General features: G+C 35.8%; 1 protein-coding gene across 1 annotated transcript in view; it reads right to left on the bottom strand.

Moving 5' to 3' along the window:
- Nucleotides 1-17,206, bottom strand: part of LOC129254086 (bifunctional polynucleotide phosphatase/kinase-like) — a 25,781-nt gene continuing 8,575 nt past the window's right edge. The window contains exons 8-15 of the mRNA XM_064095037.1: nucleotides 16,725-16,792; nucleotides 16,093-16,185; nucleotides 13,476-13,544; nucleotides 12,882-12,909; nucleotides 3,707-3,768; nucleotides 3,007-3,116; nucleotides 1,485-1,572; nucleotides 1-730 (exon numbers count right to left, since the gene is read on the bottom strand). Coding sequence (XP_063951107.1) covers nucleotides 539-730; nucleotides 1,485-1,572; nucleotides 3,007-3,116; nucleotides 3,707-3,768; nucleotides 12,882-12,909; nucleotides 13,476-13,544; nucleotides 16,093-16,185; nucleotides 16,725-16,792 — 710 coding nt within the window. The 3' untranslated portion in view covers nucleotides 1-538. The remainder of the gene's footprint in view (nucleotides 731-1,484; nucleotides 1,573-3,006; nucleotides 3,117-3,706; nucleotides 3,769-12,881; nucleotides 12,910-13,475; nucleotides 13,545-16,092; nucleotides 16,186-16,724; nucleotides 16,793-17,206) is intronic.

Raw genomic sequence — 17,206 nt, forward strand, 5'->3', positions numbered from 1 at the left:
ATAAAATAACTCTGGAATGCAGTTGAAGGGTGAAAAAACTCCAGAGTGATATTTCCTTGGACCCCCAGAGATCTTTGATATATTTGGCGATATTGACTTGGAAAAAATATATTTCTTACATTTAGTTAGGATTTCTTTCAAATAAATGGTTTGGTTGAATATCAACTTGTCAAAGAAGTTTTTTTTCCACTGCTATCTATTGGGATGTTCAGATTATGAAAACTGATTGGAGGCAAAGCTCTTCAACATCTTTTTATGAAAATTCTTGTAGATATTCTGTTCATTCTTGAAGCAGTTGGATGTACAAGAGTTGAGTCCAACAACATCAGGGCATCCACTCAACAGACTTTAGTTTTGAATATCATCCACTCAAGACAACTGTTTTCTTTCTTCTTGAAGTTCTTTGAATTGTTTATCAAAATGTTCATTCAAAGCTAAACAACTTGCAGCTATGCAGCTTCAAATGTCTTATCTCAAAGTACTGATTTCTTCCTCAAAGTCTCAATTCATTCAGCAAATGACAGAAAAATCACTATCTTCATTTCTCCAAAAGAAATTTCTTGTAGAGTTTCTCTTCGTCGCTATTGTTGAACGATGGCAGGAAGTTAACCTGAATGACCTCTGAGTAACCTTCCTCCTTCTTTGGAGCCACAAAATTCTTCCTGAAGGAGTAGAAGATCATATCAGCGATGGAAGCGTGGTTCTTCCCAGAAGGGGTCAGCTGCCGGAACTGTGGGAAGAAGAATGAACAATAGTACCTTGTAATTCACACATGACCCCATTCACTGTAGCATGAAATAATGCAATTTGTAAAAGTGTGGGAAATTGTAATAATATTTTATTCAATTTAAATAAATCTCTCTATTTTTCTGCACTCTTTTTTGGGGCGTTAAATTCCTTCTCTCTGTTATTATTATTATTTTATTTGGCATAATCAAACATAAAAAACAACATATACAAACATTAGGATAAGGAGAGTCACATGGATGCCGGGAAAGGTAAAAGATTAACTGAGTGGAATACTACTCATCCCATGCAGAAATTTCTGGTTTAAATACAGATTGGATAACAAAATGAGAAAAATTCTGTAACAGAAAATACTTGATAGATCTTGCAGCATTTTAGGTACTCATACTACTGAAACTGTATGAAAAAGTAAAAGAAATGATTTGCTTTAAAACCTGAGGTCCAGTATACACAATATGACAATGCAGGGTAAATGATTGTTAAGACCATTTTTTTTAAACTAAAAGTAGCTAAAAAAATAAACTGAAATATCAAATTAAAATAATATCAAATTAATATAGTTAAGAACTCATAAGATAATATCTATAAAATAAAGCAATAAATATTTTTCTTTACTATTTGAGATTCAAAATAAAATTATTCATGATAATTACAAGTCACCTCTCTAAGGGTAGTAGCAGCAAGTACAAGAATGTTCTTGAAGTTATACCAACATTATTTTGAATGGAAAATCTCACCTTTTCATTATGTCTTGCATGATCAATTGTAGTTGCGAAAGAAAAACATCTACACTGAACATTGGCTTTCTTGGCACAGTCAATATATCTGAAAGAAAAGTAAATACACATTAATCATTAGACACATTAATACTCCACTTTTACACGGTAAGCAAATCATTACTGTTGTTGAAATTAATGGAACTGTCATATTTGAAGTGGCTTGGAATTCTTGGAAGAAGTTATCTTTCTGAAGCATAGCTATGGAAAGCAAGCATTTGCATTCTTATCATTTACATTCATATGGCTTGCAGTAGTCTGTGATTACCTATGACTAATCTTATAAGCTACTGAAATACTTGCATCTGATTGGCTGAAAGCAAATCTGTCAGAGTTGCTTTATGAAACACTCCTGAGGCTTCATTGTTTTAAGTTAAATATGCTCCAATATCAAAACGCTCCACAAACAATAAAGAATAAAGATCAAGTACTATGCTACTTCAATTGCCTATAACATAATTTTCTTTGAAATTATTATTATAAAGCTCTAGAAACTTTAAATCATATCCTCCTCTTCTATTCTTGGTCTATTCTCATACATGATACATGACAGGACATGCTATAAGGAAACAACAGAGCAACAACTGAATGTATATGTGATTAATTGCATGGATGGACGGATAGCAACAAGAGAACTGATGGCTTTAAGGTCCTCTCAACAGGAACTGGAAATGATAAGGAAATGCCTTGCCAATAAGGCACACTAACATCAAGTAAGAATCAAACACGTGTTCAGTGATTGCAAGACAACTGCTCTACCACCTGTCACTAAGCTTTAGTGTCTCTTTGAATTGTAACTTACGTTGCATGTTAACATGCTATCAAGTAAAGTGTTTGTGATTACCAAAACGTTATGTTATCTCTTTAAAGGGATGGTCCGGGCTGAAAATATTCATATCTAAATAAATAGAGTAAAATTCATGGAGCAAAATGCTGAAAATTTCATCAAAATTGGATATCAAATAACGAAGTTATTGAATTTTTTGAAGTTTATCAATATTTTGTGAAAACAGTTATATGCACATCATCATGAATATTCATTAGGTGGGCTGATGATGTCACATCCCCACTTCCCTTTTGTTATGTTATTACATGAAATCATAAAGGTTTAATTTTTTCATACATGTGTAAATGATGTGTGTCCATTATGATGAAACAAGTTGCAGCAATAAATAACTAATGGACTTAATCAGTTGTTAATCCAATTGTTTTAGTTCTTGGTAGAAAATTTTTGAATAAACATTATTTCATATAACAAAATACAAAAGAACAAGTGGGGATATGACAACATCAGCCCACCTTATGAATATTCATAAAGACATGCCTAGAACTGTTTCATCGGAATAATGCAAATTTTTTTAATTCAATAACTTTGTTATTTGTTATCCGATTTTGATCAAATTTTCAGCATTTTGCTTTGTGAATTTTACTCTATTTATTGAGATATAAATATCTCCAGCCTGGACCATCTCTTTAAGTATACCTCTTTCTTGATTCAATATCAGCATTGGTGTTGTCTATCACTACACTCTGACCCTTGCCGAGAGCAGAGGAGCAAGCAGCAACGCACTTCTGCCATGTGCCTATGGTATCCTAGAAGACAGAGATACAAAAGAAAAATTATCCCTGCACTAATCAGAAATGACAGTGAAACATGAATGTACAGTGAAACTTGTGTGTAAAGTCTCCCAAAAGAAAACAAATATCTAAATTATGTGGCATTTATGAGGATATTCTTTTATTAGATAATACATGGTATCAAGCTCAACCGAAGCAGAAAGTATGGTCTTCATACATCTTGATAGAAATTGGGCTGACTTGCCATCCCAAATTATCATGAAAATACAACATCAAAGAAAAAGTCAAAGACAATCAATTAGAAAGACCACAACTTCACTTTTTGTTTATGTATCACATATTTAAAACAAGAATAAGAGACATACATTAATGAAAGCAGCTACTAACACATCAAACAATAAATCATAACACAGATCAGCTATTTTCTCATTTATTTTGAAAATTTTATGTAAATACATATTGTAATTTTATGCTCATTTTTTGGAAAGTGACTGTAAGTTTTAGAGTCATCCTACAAGCAATGTAAGATTCTAGATACCTACTCAGACAATACTATTTCCCCATAAATATGAAATTAAAAAAAAGAAAAGAGAATGGGTACTTACCCGATTCACATGGACATATTTGTGAGGCAGTAGGTGATTTTTCACAAATGTGCTCTTTCCAGCTATTAAAAACAATAAAGCAAATAAAAGACATTAGTGGATGGTTCTTTACACAAACCAATGGTTCTAATATCCATCCTTTTGTACGGAATATACGTTTACATCAAGATCCAATATTTCAAGGACCCTATTAAAGATACACTGAGCTTTAATAGCCTTTACATCAGCACTTAAAGAAGCACAATAAATTGTAGCATCGTTGTGTATACCATTGACGGATGATAACGACATGAAAACAATGCCAAAAAAGTTACTTTTTAGCAAACATGTTACTTTCCAGCATTAAACTTAAGATTGATTCAGTTCAGTGATAACCAGTCAAAATTCCAGCTCTCAATGGGAAAAATTAAATCTGTTGTATGTCTATTAAAGAGTAGATCTTCTGATAAAAGTATATCCATATTTTTTTTCTTCTTCTTCCTAGCATTTTATTATCAGATTCAAGGTCTTACCCATCATTCAAGAGATATGTTCATAAGTGTTATTCACTTACTAGATCATAATGTTTTAAAGCTCGTGGATAGTGTTGGTAAAGGATACAAAAATTCCAGTTGAATGGATCTTTCCTATTGAATAACGATTGCTGATGATGATTCAATGCGAAATTGACAGAATTTCTTCTTGGAAATATTAAATTTTAAATAAACTCCGAGAAATAAAATCATTCTCCTCGGCTGAATTTCAAAGACAGTTCGCTGAATTTATGCGCACTTATATAGCGCCCACTTTCGTCCACGACTGATTTTTTCCCCCTGTTAGTTGATCACTAGCCGTTCCACTTTTAGCAAACCGAAATATCCCTGCGAGCGTAGTCTGCTAATTCCGTGTACCCGCTCGTCGATCATTGTTCTTAGTTTTAGCATGGCCTCCGTCGAGTTTCTCCCCCAGCGAGTTCGGCGAGGAGCACAGGAAACCGTTGAATTTTTGTTAGATGGGTTAGATAATTATTTTTAAAAATGTGGACTAACTTACCCCTTATGCTGTCCCTCCAACCTGTAGTTCACATGTTACAGTAGTTTATTTTGACGTTCATGAAAACGTATTAGAGATGAGTCTGTCAAAATTTTGGCTACAAATTTCCACGTGCGACAAGATTGGTTCATGGTTCTTGAAACTGCGAGATACATTATACTGCATGCTGCATGCGATGCGATGCGATGGACATTGGTCACGCTCTCTCAGCTCGGCGCTTCGGCCTGACATTCTCTCACGCTTTATCCAACTCTATGCATTCTGTTCATACACAGTTTTGCGTGTACGATGTGTTCATGTCTTTCACGTCATATTTCAGCGCATGCATTGGGGAAGGGAAATTAATTTGGAAGTGGGAAAAGGGAGAAAAGAAGAAAGGGAAAGGTAAAAAAAAGAGGATAACAAGTAAAGGAAAAGAAAGAACAAATGAGGCAAGGGAAACAGGAAATAAGAATGGAACGAGCTAACATGATAGCAGAGGCAGATCAATTTCGCGGCCAATGTCACGAATATGGGGGGGGGGGGAATTTTTCACCCATTATTTTCCACGATCGACCGCTCTGAGTTGATTTTTGTTTGTTTCTTTCTTTGAAGGTGTAGACCTAACAGTCAGCTTTATTCTTATAAAACAACATAAATGCGGGGGCCGCAGAATGGTTTTCAAAGTGAGGGGGGGCTGAGTCAAATGTTTTTTTTTTTTTGGGGGGGTGACCATGCAAAAAATCACAATCAAATGGTCATTTTTACTTTTTTGAACACGGTTATGGAAAAAAGCAGGGGCTGGAGCCCCCCCTCGCTTCCGCGACCCCTGAAATGTATAATCCTATACGTACTATTCAATATAGTGCGAGTGATGCGCGAGTTAAAATTTTTCGTAAATGTCATATTTTGTCCTGAAAATAAAACATCTAACTAATAACTATACTGCAAATACGAAGCACGAGCAGATTTTTTTTTTCATATATATTCTGGCCTGATAAACAAGGGACCTGTTCTGATTGTAGTAGCCATGAAGACGATACATAGGCCTATATAATTATGATGGCCTATTTCAAGAATGGAATAATGCGAGCGCGAAGTGCGGGCTGAACATTTTTGACATTCCAACAAGAAAATTGACATTCTAAGCATTAATCCTGAACTGAATAGGTATATAACTAGACAATACGAGCGATAAGCGCGATGGGGAAAATTAAGATTTAGAGCTAAAAACGGGACACTATAGTTCATGTTTTGTAAGGCGTGAAGATGGGTAATTAGGCATCTTCCTACGTAATGCGAGCGGGAAGTGCGAGCAGAATTCTAATCTGAAAACTATTTCAAACACTGAAAATGAAACTGACTGGATGTGGATCGCACTCAATAAATGATTCAAGCGCGAAGCTCGAGCGGATATTTTTCGGAAATTATTCTGACCTAGGACGGGAACATTCTAAGGACATTTTGTCATATGAAAATAGAAATTATCTACCTATTAAGTGTCCCCAAGCGCGAGATGAAAATTCTTTCAATTATAAAAAAAGACAATATAGTTATTAGCAATTCATGAAATGTTATTGTTATTATCTTATTTATTACTCTAATAAGCCCAATAAGAGCGAGAAATTTGTTAATATCAATTTCTGAAAACTGGATATTCTAAGTATTTTTCTATTTATGAATAGAAGGCATTGGTTGATATATCTTTAACAATTAATGCGAGCGCAAATCACGAACCGATTTTTTTTTTATAAATTGTCATGAAAAGGGATTTTAAATAGTTTGTTATAGAGATAAATAACTAACCAATCGAAATGTGAGCGCGCAGCGCTAGCTGATAGGTTTTGACAATCAGAGCTGATATGTTTTGACAATCAGACCTGAATAAGAATATTTTGAGAATTTATTGTAAATACGAAGACTAGAGATTGGGTACTTGACAAATAATGCGAGCGCGTAGCGCGAGCTGCATTGATACTCGATCAGACCATAAACGGACTACGGCTGCACATTAAAAAAAATCAATTTGTAAATCAAGCAACGTGATATTTTAAGCTCCATATCAGCCCATTGAGGATTATTTGTATCTCGATATCAAACATGCAAGTGCGAGCGAAAAATTCATATAGTGATATGAAAGATTCTTATTTTTTTTGTATTTTCCAAGTCTTCTTCTCACCTTATTTTTTTCATTTGTCTTCCTCCTCTTTTCCTCCTTTTTTTCTCCTCTCTTTTCCCTTTTTTTATTTTCCCCACTCCTAGAGGGACCCGGGAACTTCGCCCTGGATCCGCGCTCGCATTATTCATGTTATTAATCTAGAAAGATCCCAAATTACTCATCCTTTTCATTATTTACAAAACATGAATGATGTGTCCCGTTTTAGTCTAAATCTCTTTTTTTTACTCTCGCGCTTCGCCCTCGCATCAATAGTTCAGTGATATACATATCCTGTTTACGTTTACAAAAAAGCTTAGAATTTCCCTTCTTTAGGTAAAAATGTACTTCTATTTGATTGTTGAAATATGCAACGCATTCATGGCTAACTGCAAGACGTCCTTGACAGGTGCATGGTTCCTTTTCGATCAGATCAAAACGTATATTTAAAATTTCTGTTCACGCTTCGCAGTAATTATTTAGTTGCATATATACACGATTCGTTCAGGCTCACAAACATTGCCCAGAATGTTAAAATTTCAAATACAAAATTAGCTCGCGCTTCGCGCTCGAACTATTTATATAAGGCTTATGAGATTATTAAATATTTATGTTGATTTATAGGAATACAGCTAATGGACTACCCCTTCAAATAAACATACATAAATCAACTTCGAGCGGCCGATTGTGGAAAATGTGACTGAAAAATCCCCCCCCCCATATCAGCGAAGCTGGATCCGCCCCTGTACCCAACATATCATTTGTAAATATGCCTCTATAAAGGAGCTATATACAGTTCTTTACTTGTGTTTCTGCTCAGACTCGTTAGAAAGGTGCAAATTGGAAACTTGAAACTGATCATGCATCCAGTGCCATTTGGCCAGGGTATACCAATCATGGGACAAGAGCGATTTATATAGTTTATGGCAATATCGAATTGGACTGTGTCAGGCAAGGTCGCCAATTATAGTAAAAAGATTCTTATAAAATTTTACGTTGTGAAGAAAGTTAAAAAATGGTCACTCGTTTCGTGTTAGATGTCAAGTAAGATTTTTTATTTATTGGAACGTGGAACAAAAGAAAATGTATCATTTTGGATTTTGAAATAGAAATTGGTGGAAACAGCAAAACAGACGGGCCCATATTTTATAATGGCAATTTTCGTACATTTAGCTCTATTGTGCAAGACTCTCTTACACTGGGGAAATGAAACAGAATATATGATAAATGACCATGCATGAATGAATGAATAAATGCATACAATTATTAAAGTAAATAAATAAAAATGTATGTCTATGAGCAATTTTCAAAATATACCTTGGTCGCCCCCAGCCCTGATCCGCCAATTTACATGTGGAAAGAAAAATTTGGGAAAACTGGCGTATATGCTGTATTCTCGACCGCTGGTCTTTCTCACATTCATAAAATATTTTGGGAATAAGTTTTGACTTTATAAAATTATGAAGTCAGAGATCTTTTCATTACAAGAGATTCGTACTTTGTTTCGTTGACAAACAAAAATTACACGTTTTATACAGCCGAAGGCCAAATACTTGCTCGTGCAGTATTATTTTGTCCACCCTATGCGATTGGTGAGGTTGGGGGGGGGGGGGTAGGCCTATTGGGGAAGGGATAGGCCATGCAGTTGAACAAATAGGCATTTTCACAAGAAAGTGTGTGTGAAGAAATAATATTACTTCAATGCACTATGAATTATGATGCAATTAATTTAGGCCGATATCGCAACATGTTTGTTTTGGGTTTTTTTGCTTTTCTCTCACTCATAACAGTCCGAGTGACAATATATATCCGGTTATTCATGAGGGACGTGTATCGTTTGGTTGTCAAGTTAGAAACAAAGAATTGCAATAATAAAGTTTGTCAGACTAGACAAATTCCCAACGACTCGTTCCCATGCAGCTCGATCCCCACCCAACCCCCCTCCCCTACGTTCTTTCTTTCTCTATATAATTTCTTTCTTTCATTGCATTTTTTCCCCTTCCCGTTCTTTCACCTCCTTTTTCTGATAATGACTTGAAAATCGATCAGCGCTTGGCTTGTAAATCATTGTCCCTGCCATTTTTTTTGCATCTCTCCCACAGTTCAATGTTTAATTAAAGGTCAAGTCCACCCCAGAAAAAAAAATGTTGATTTGAATCAATAGAAAAAAATCCAACAAGCATAATTTTGAAAAATTCATCAAAATTGGATGTAAAAATGATTAAATCAGTATGGCATTTCCAAATTTCACATAGCCTATATTTTTCACAAAATAGTTATATGCACAACTCAGTATTATGCAAATGAGAGTTGATGATGTCCCTCGATCACTACCAACCGCGTAGCCAGGATTTCATTTTGGAGGGGGCGGTAAATGCACGCGAAGCGTGCCAACACTTATAGAGCGCGCGAAGCGCGCTCCCTAGGGGGTGGGTGCAGGGAGGGGGAGTTTCCCCCTCCCTTGCGAAGCTTTTGGTGTTTCATAAATTAAAATGAAAAGGAGCCGTCTCTCTTGTCTTTAGTACCTATATATCAGCTCCAATTCAGTTGACTATATTGTGATTTTGAACATTGTTTTCAAAAAAGATTGTGAACGCACAAAAAAGGAATACAATGGAGGAAATTAAAATGATAATAACCCCGCGCGAAGCGCGGAAACTAAAGCGTTTTATCAATTTTTTGCCATGAAAAGGGTCCCGAGAAAACGGTATTCTCAAACACATATTGGATACTTCCCTTGGAAAGATCAGATTTGATTACAAACAATTTAGCGACAGTGCATATCTTTAACTCGCAAAACAGAGGAGAAGAAGTGTATATGCCGGGAGGAAGATATTCCTCCCCGCGCAGAACAACGAAACTCTGAAATTTCAAAGGGCAGACGTTTCATCAAATGCAGATATCTCCAATACCCGATCGGCTCTAATTCAATTAATTTTCTAAGATTATTGAACTTCATTACAAGGAAAATAGTGCGCAAAAAGTTGAAACTTCTGTGATTTATTGAAATTATATAAAAAGGATACCTAATTTCTTTGACTTATCCTGAAGCGCTTCATTTTGAATTATAAAGAAACTTTGGTGTCATTCAAAATTTCAAACTGAGGGCGCAAAACAGGACAGGAGATGAATGTGCAGGGAAATGACATGAAGTTTAATAGAATTTGATAAAAAATATTGTACTTTTTTATTTAATAAGATACGAATTTTATACCTTCCTCTTTTTAAATTAGGAACCTGTTTGCCCCAAAAATTATGGTTGTTTAGCAGTGGCGTACCTAGGATTTTCCACAGGGGGGGGCAAAACCGTCCGCCAAAAAAAAAAAAAAAAAAGGTCTTCGATCACAAATAAAGGATTACGTACCAGAAAAAAATTGACAAGCAAAAAAAAAAAAAAAGGTCTTCGATCACTTCGATCACAAATTAAGGATTTCGTAATGTACAAGCAAAAAAAAAAAAAAAAAAAAAAAAGGTCTTCGATCACAAATACAGGATTTCGTTCCAGAAAAAAATTTACAAGCAAAAAAAAAAAAAAAAAAAAAAAAAAAAAAAAAAAAAAAAGGTCTTCAAGCTCGTCAGGGGGGCATTGAAGGTCTTAAAGCTCGTCAGGGGGGGCAAAATCAGTTTTTCAAGCCCGTCAGGGGGGGGGCAAAGATACGTTTTTGCATGGGTTGTGACTCGTCAGGGGGGGCAGAGTGCCCCCCCCCTGCCCCCCCCCGTAGGTACGCTAGTGTTGTTTAGTAATGAGCTGAAAAGCGGGAGAAGTTGACTTTATGGAGGTGACGGCAGAAATTGATATAAAGATTTCACCCAACCGGAGCCGACCCGACCAGAAGTTGCGCGATCAATTAAAAAAAAAGATAACTTCATATACTTCGGCCTAACCATGCCCTAATGTATACATTTGAACTTTACCCGGCAAGAAACACATATATAGCTGAGGTGGAAAAACAGGGTTAGAGAAAGGGTGGGGGGAACAATGGAGATCTTCAATATTGTCATTTAACCGCGCGCAGCGCGGAAGCAAAATTCATATATAAATCTAGAGCAAGAGTGAAGGAGTTTCTCTTTTGAGAAAAAAAAAAGAATAAAAAGAAAAAAAAACCTCAAAGCTACCTTTCTTCCCTTTCCTCCCTTCCCTTTTCCTTTTCTCCTCTCTTTTTTCTATTTTTTTCTTTTTTGGGGACGTTTTTTTTTTTGGGGGGGGGGGGGGCGACCGCCCCCACCGCCCCCCTGGCTTGTTTGAATTATATTTCAATTAGAGATTTGAAAATAAGGACCAACTTGACTGAACCATAGATATAATCCTCAGCGATTATTCCACATATTCAGGAAAAAAATAAAATTATGGGGAAATATATAAAATGATATCGAGGCCCTATATCGACGTTACACCCGACCCACATTATTATTTTTATTGTTCTTTTGGTAGGCCTATTTAGTTAGTGAGATAGTGGTTATTACCATGTGAAATGGCCATATTATGGAAAGATATACGATCAAACTGAATAACATTATTTACAGAACTTTATCCAATAAATTACTTATCCCATAGGATAGCCAGTTTTCTGAAACTCGGCATGCTGAGCTGTATACTAGGCCCATGGTTTCGATTGAATCAAATTATCTCGGGACACGCAGGATCTCTCCATGTACATGACCAGTGAACTGAACTCTTCATGACCTTTAGGAGGCCCGGTATACAAGATCATTGCATGCAATGTATCTGTTGACCTTATTACGTAACGTCTCCACACGCACTATTCAACACAAACACACACACTCATACCGTACACCCACGCACAAGTGAATGAAATTCCCGGCCAGTCCTACTGCATACACAGAACATACATCCAACGTGCACACTGTACTAGTCTACGAATTCAGACACAATTAACCCAAAGACTGTTTATATATCATTTTAGTGAGAATTAAATCAATGCATTTCCAAAACATAAACAGGATGCACAATCTTGGAATTTTCTTTGAATGTAAGGGTTCTTTCTGTTGGTTTCATTTTCCTTTCTTCTCTTTTGAATCATTAGAATCGTAAAATAAAACTTTTTGTCAATCTGAAACAACATGAGCTGAGGCTAATACGCGGGAAGTCGGAGAAGAACCAAAAAAAGAAGTTTTTCCAATTCTAATTCTGTGCTGTACGTTATATTCATTCTGATTTATAAATTGTTCCAGTGTTATATTAGCAATCAGAGAGCAGATACTTATTTGCAACAGCTAATATCGTGGTTGCATTTTTTTAATGGGGAAGATGGGACGGTCGAGGTTTGTTATATGCAAGCGGCCCCCAGCCAAGGGCAAGTTCAAACTTCAAGGAAGGTAGGAATGAGGTACGTACTCCTAATATCGATCAAGGCTGTTTAGATCTAAAGTCTGCTCTGCCGTTCGTTGTAATGTGATGCAATCATGCAAGGAAAGTCTGGAAACGGCAATGTATCTACGACTATGAGCTTCGTAAAACCATAGAGCTGTAATAGCTCTATGGTCAAACTGATTGACAACGCAATTGTGTAGCGAGGACTACATTATCGTTCTCGCGTAGCACACGCACGGCAGAGGCGGTGGTGCGCACTTTGAGTGTCTGCATGCAGCTACGTTTCAAAAAGCTGGGTATCCCGGCAAGGTAAAATCCACACATGTAAGAGCATAATTTATCATGAAAAACACCTTTTCATTTCATATCATCCACATCATGACTGTTTTAGGACATACACATTCATATAATATACAAATTAATTAGAATGGTGACATGCCGATTTTGAGGAATTACCAAAACTATCCACCCTCTTTAACTACTCAGCAAAAGATTTCAAGAAACAGGAAAATAAAAGATTGTTAACATAGGGTGTCAGAATCATAGAGAGGAAGTTATTTCTTCAATAATTTAAAAAGAAATGGTACAATTTCCTAATGATATGAAAAAAATTAATAACTATTTTTTAAACAAAAATAAAAATACAGCAAGAAAATGAATACGGATCAGATACTTACATGCAGGATATCCTACTAGTATGAGAACCTGTATTCAAAGGAAAAGATAAAGTAAAAAAAAACCTAGAAAAAAGAATTAACATCACTTTCATATACTGTGATTCAAAATAGTCTGATGGAGACAAAATTTAAATTCCTATGAATGAAAACTGAGTACATGTATCTACTACTCCACAACTATATCTCCAACAAATTTCAACATCTGGGGCCCGTTGCATAAAACTTTTGCCATAAAAAACTCTGGCAAACAAAATTATGCCGTTGAAAATTACACATTAAAAAACTCTGACCAAAAGTTTGCCAGAGTTTTTTTATGGCAAAAGTTTTATGCAACGGGCCCCTGGGGCAAGCTTCATAAAGTGTGGACCTTGATAAACCAATCTAAATCTAAACTCAAATCTAACTTGAGCCATAATCCTAAATTTACAGTTAATTTCAACTCTATCCCTCACACTGATCCTAATTTTACAATTAATTTCAACTCTAACACTTCTAAAGTAAATAAATGTTCACAAAGATTTGATCAAATTCCACTGAAGACAGCAATAGTTTCTTGTTATAAAAAGAATAATAAAGTGACAGTTTATTACTGACCTCTTGTACACTGGCAGGCAATGCTGTACTGGATGGGTTGAACAATTGTGTATTTGTAGAGACAGTTTTCTGTTATAAAACAAATGATATAGTCCTTGGTTACTTATGTAATCTCAATCATAGGACTTTTTATTATTTTACTTTTTTCCCCACAAGATATTTTCTTTGATTTTACTTTTGCACATTTTATGAATACATGAAACTAAATGAACAAAGCTAGATTTAAAATATTGTTGGACTTTTGAATTATTCAAATGACATGGATTTACCAAGAAGGCTAATATTTCTTTTTATAAAATATAAACATTCAGAAGCTTGGATTCTTTTAAAGAAAAAAATGTTAAAGTTGATTTCAATGCACAAACACTGTCATAGCACTCATGGAAGATGAATAAATGATAATAAAATAAGGACATAAATCTTATTTTAAGTGAGCTTTTCATTCATCAATACATATTAACTAATTCACTCTATCAACATACACTCTTTTGAACAAAAATTAAAATGATATACAAATGAAACATTTAGCAATGGCCTGTCATGAAGATGAATAAAGAAAAATTTACCGTGCTACAATCAGAATCACCCCACTTCATCTCTCACTGATCTCCTGAACTTTCTGACAAAACAGGTGATCTGAATTTTTCATCCCTGGTATATTACAGGATGGTAATCTACACTTCCCTTTGCTATTTTATACCGTATTTACACTTAATCGGCATTTGAATCGGCTCGCGGTTCTGAACCGCGAGCCGATGCAGCATCGGCTTTTTCATTGCGTGTAAACGCGAGTAACTTGAATCGGCTCGCGGTTCAGAACCAGCAATTTGCACCACCAAAGTAGTAGGTTCTGAACCGCGAGCCGATGCAGAATCGGCTTTTTTACTACGTGTAAACAGAAAACCGATTCTGCACCGGCAATTTGTGCGCATTTCAATTACTTTACCATTGTGACGTAATTGTTAGCGCACTGATCCAGCGTTGTCTTTATTATGACGTATATTGTAGGTATGCGTATCATTTCAAGTTTTTGCATCGGCGCGCGGTTCTGAACCGCGAGCTGTAACAACGTGTAAACGCAATCCAAATGCCGATTCTGCATCGGCATTTGGTTCAGAACCAAATGCCGATTAAGTGTAAACACTGTATCTATGAGGTGAAATTGACTAGGAATGAAGCACAAGGGTATATTTCATTGTAAATCACATTCCACCTGTCAATATTTGATGTGTGAAATTTACTATATTTTCATAAACAAGTTGGAATGAAGATCAGTTGCCATACTACATCAATTTCCCCATAGATTAAAAAAATAAAAGTTGAACAAACTTTCTGGGTTTTTTAAATAGTTACACAAGCAAAAAGCCTGAAGATGAATCACACAGACATGATCACTCCTATTCCTCAAGTAAACTATAACAAAATGGTAATAAATAAGTGTTTGGTACGCAAAATCATAAAATAGCCTAAAAAATGGACATACTGAAGCTATTCGACATGCACTCATCCGAGTAAAATCGCATGAATGACTAGAACGCTAGAGCAAAACAATATATATGAGAACCAAAAGAGATAATGGACCTCAACAGCAAGCTGTGATTGGCTGTCGAGGTAAATAATTTAGGCTTAGTACCAGCCGTAAATTGAAGCGAAAATGGTAATATCTAAATGGATTCTCATCTTGACTTTGCAATCAAAATTCATGCTTCCGCCATAGCCAGATCGATTATTACACACCTAAATTCTGACATTTCAAAATAATGACCTCTGTGACCTTTGAATTCGTGACCCCAAAAAGATGAAAATCAAAGCCATCTTTAGCTGATAACTGCACCTTTTTCCTCATACAACTCGAGTTAACACCCGACATTGGGAAGCTTATATGCCTTTGTATATATGTCATACAGAGGGCTCAAAAGTTATTGAACCCCACCAGAGAAAAAAACATATTTAAAGTGCTAAGTTCTGCAAGGTTTCAGATATTTAATTGTGAAATCAGGTGATAAAATAATTTATTAAAGCTTGTTTCTCTGGGCTTGCCAAACATTGTAGTGTTGCTGTCTACGTTCAACACTCACCGTGAAGGAGTGCATTTTGTGGTGGAGTTCACCAACTTTTGAGCACAATTGTAGCTTGGTTAGTGTGTGTGTGTGTGTGTAAAGTGTAGAGGATGACAAGTGTTATTCCAATCATTTAAATTAAAAATTTTTTGAAAATTTTATGCTAGTTTTCTTCCTTGAATAGATTGCTAATATAGAAGCTTGGACTATTGTTTTCTGAGAATGGTTTCCAGAAATTGCATAATTATTTCCCAAAGTTACGATTGAACAACAAACTGTTTATGACTTGCTTGCGTGACTGCGTGCACAGGGAATCAAATGCAGTTTATTCCCTGAAATTGTGCCACCCAAATCAATGAACCTATGGATATTCTAAGGTTGCTCAGTGCAAATTAATCAAGAATAACACAATTCACAGTAGGCCTACCACATTTTGATTTCTTCAGGCTTGAAGCATATTTGAATTATGAAATAAGTGGTAAACTTACAGCCCTCTAAGCCAAGACCATTGAAATCTAGAGCACATATTTCACGGTCGCTTTCAAGAATTAACTTACCGGATCAAAAGCTGGCATGTTGAACTTGGCTGGTTTGTAACCCAAGAAGAACTCTTCCGGTGTCTTGAATGGGATACCGATATTCAGGGCAAACTGCATAAAAATGATCAACAAGTGAAAGATTTAACTCATAACATTTCAAAGTTACCCATTAATGCAATGCAATATGTATTAATTCAACAGAGCATAACATTATCTAGAATGTTAAGAATGAATGACAACAATAATATCAATTATCTGATTTACTTGCCATACAACCTGAACACTGGCAGATCCAGGGGGGGGGGGGCACATCTGGCCCGTGCCCCCCTCCCCCTTTGAGAGGTATAATCAAAATTTGTAATGTAAATATGCTGTTCTAACACAAGTGCGTCCCCCTTTTGAAAGCAAGTGACCCTTTTTTGTCTTGTCAAATTTTCCTGAGGAAAATGTGCCCCCCCTTTTGGAAAATCCTGGATCCTCCCCCCTGAACCTGCATTATAATATGCATCAGCAGAAAGCTCATTAAGCTAGTGACCATCTTCAAAATGAACTTCTTTCCAGTATCCAATCACAAATGTACACTTTTTACCCAATGAAAATCACAAGGAAATTTGAAAATTAAAGCATCCATTTCTTTTCCAATATCTTACCAGACGATCACTCATGGAGAAGTCTTTTTTCTTCTTAGGCGCCCAGTCTGCTGGTCTGCCAGCTGCATCTGTGGGGACAAAAATAAATAAAGCATGAGAACAATGAAATAAATAAAATGATGAGTTTTCATAAATGAGATGGGATAGTGAAGAGTGCATTGAACTCAGCAGAGTATATAGGAAAAACAGTGCCAAGGAGAAGTGCTGAAACCGAACTTCAATTTAACATTCATGCATGCAGGTTTTTTTTTTTTGTTCCTCAGCTAGAAATTTTAATGGGATTTCTTTGCTTTATTTTTTTTGTCTCTCTCTTTCTCTGTCTTTTTACCCCTCTCTTCCTCCCCCACCCCTCTCTCTCTCTCTCTCTGTCCATTTTTTTATGCCACCTACTCCCTTAAATTGATCCTCAAGGACAAATAATCACTGTTTGATGGCCAAACTACATCACAAATAATTTTCAACTTTGAACAACCATAGAGCAA

The sequence above is a fragment of the Lytechinus pictus genome, chromosome 2 (assembly GCF_037042905.1).
Source record: "Lytechinus pictus isolate F3 Inbred chromosome 2, Lp3.0, whole genome shotgun sequence".
NCBI classification, from domain to species: domain Eukaryota; kingdom Metazoa; phylum Echinodermata; class Echinoidea; order Temnopleuroida; family Toxopneustidae; genus Lytechinus; species Lytechinus pictus.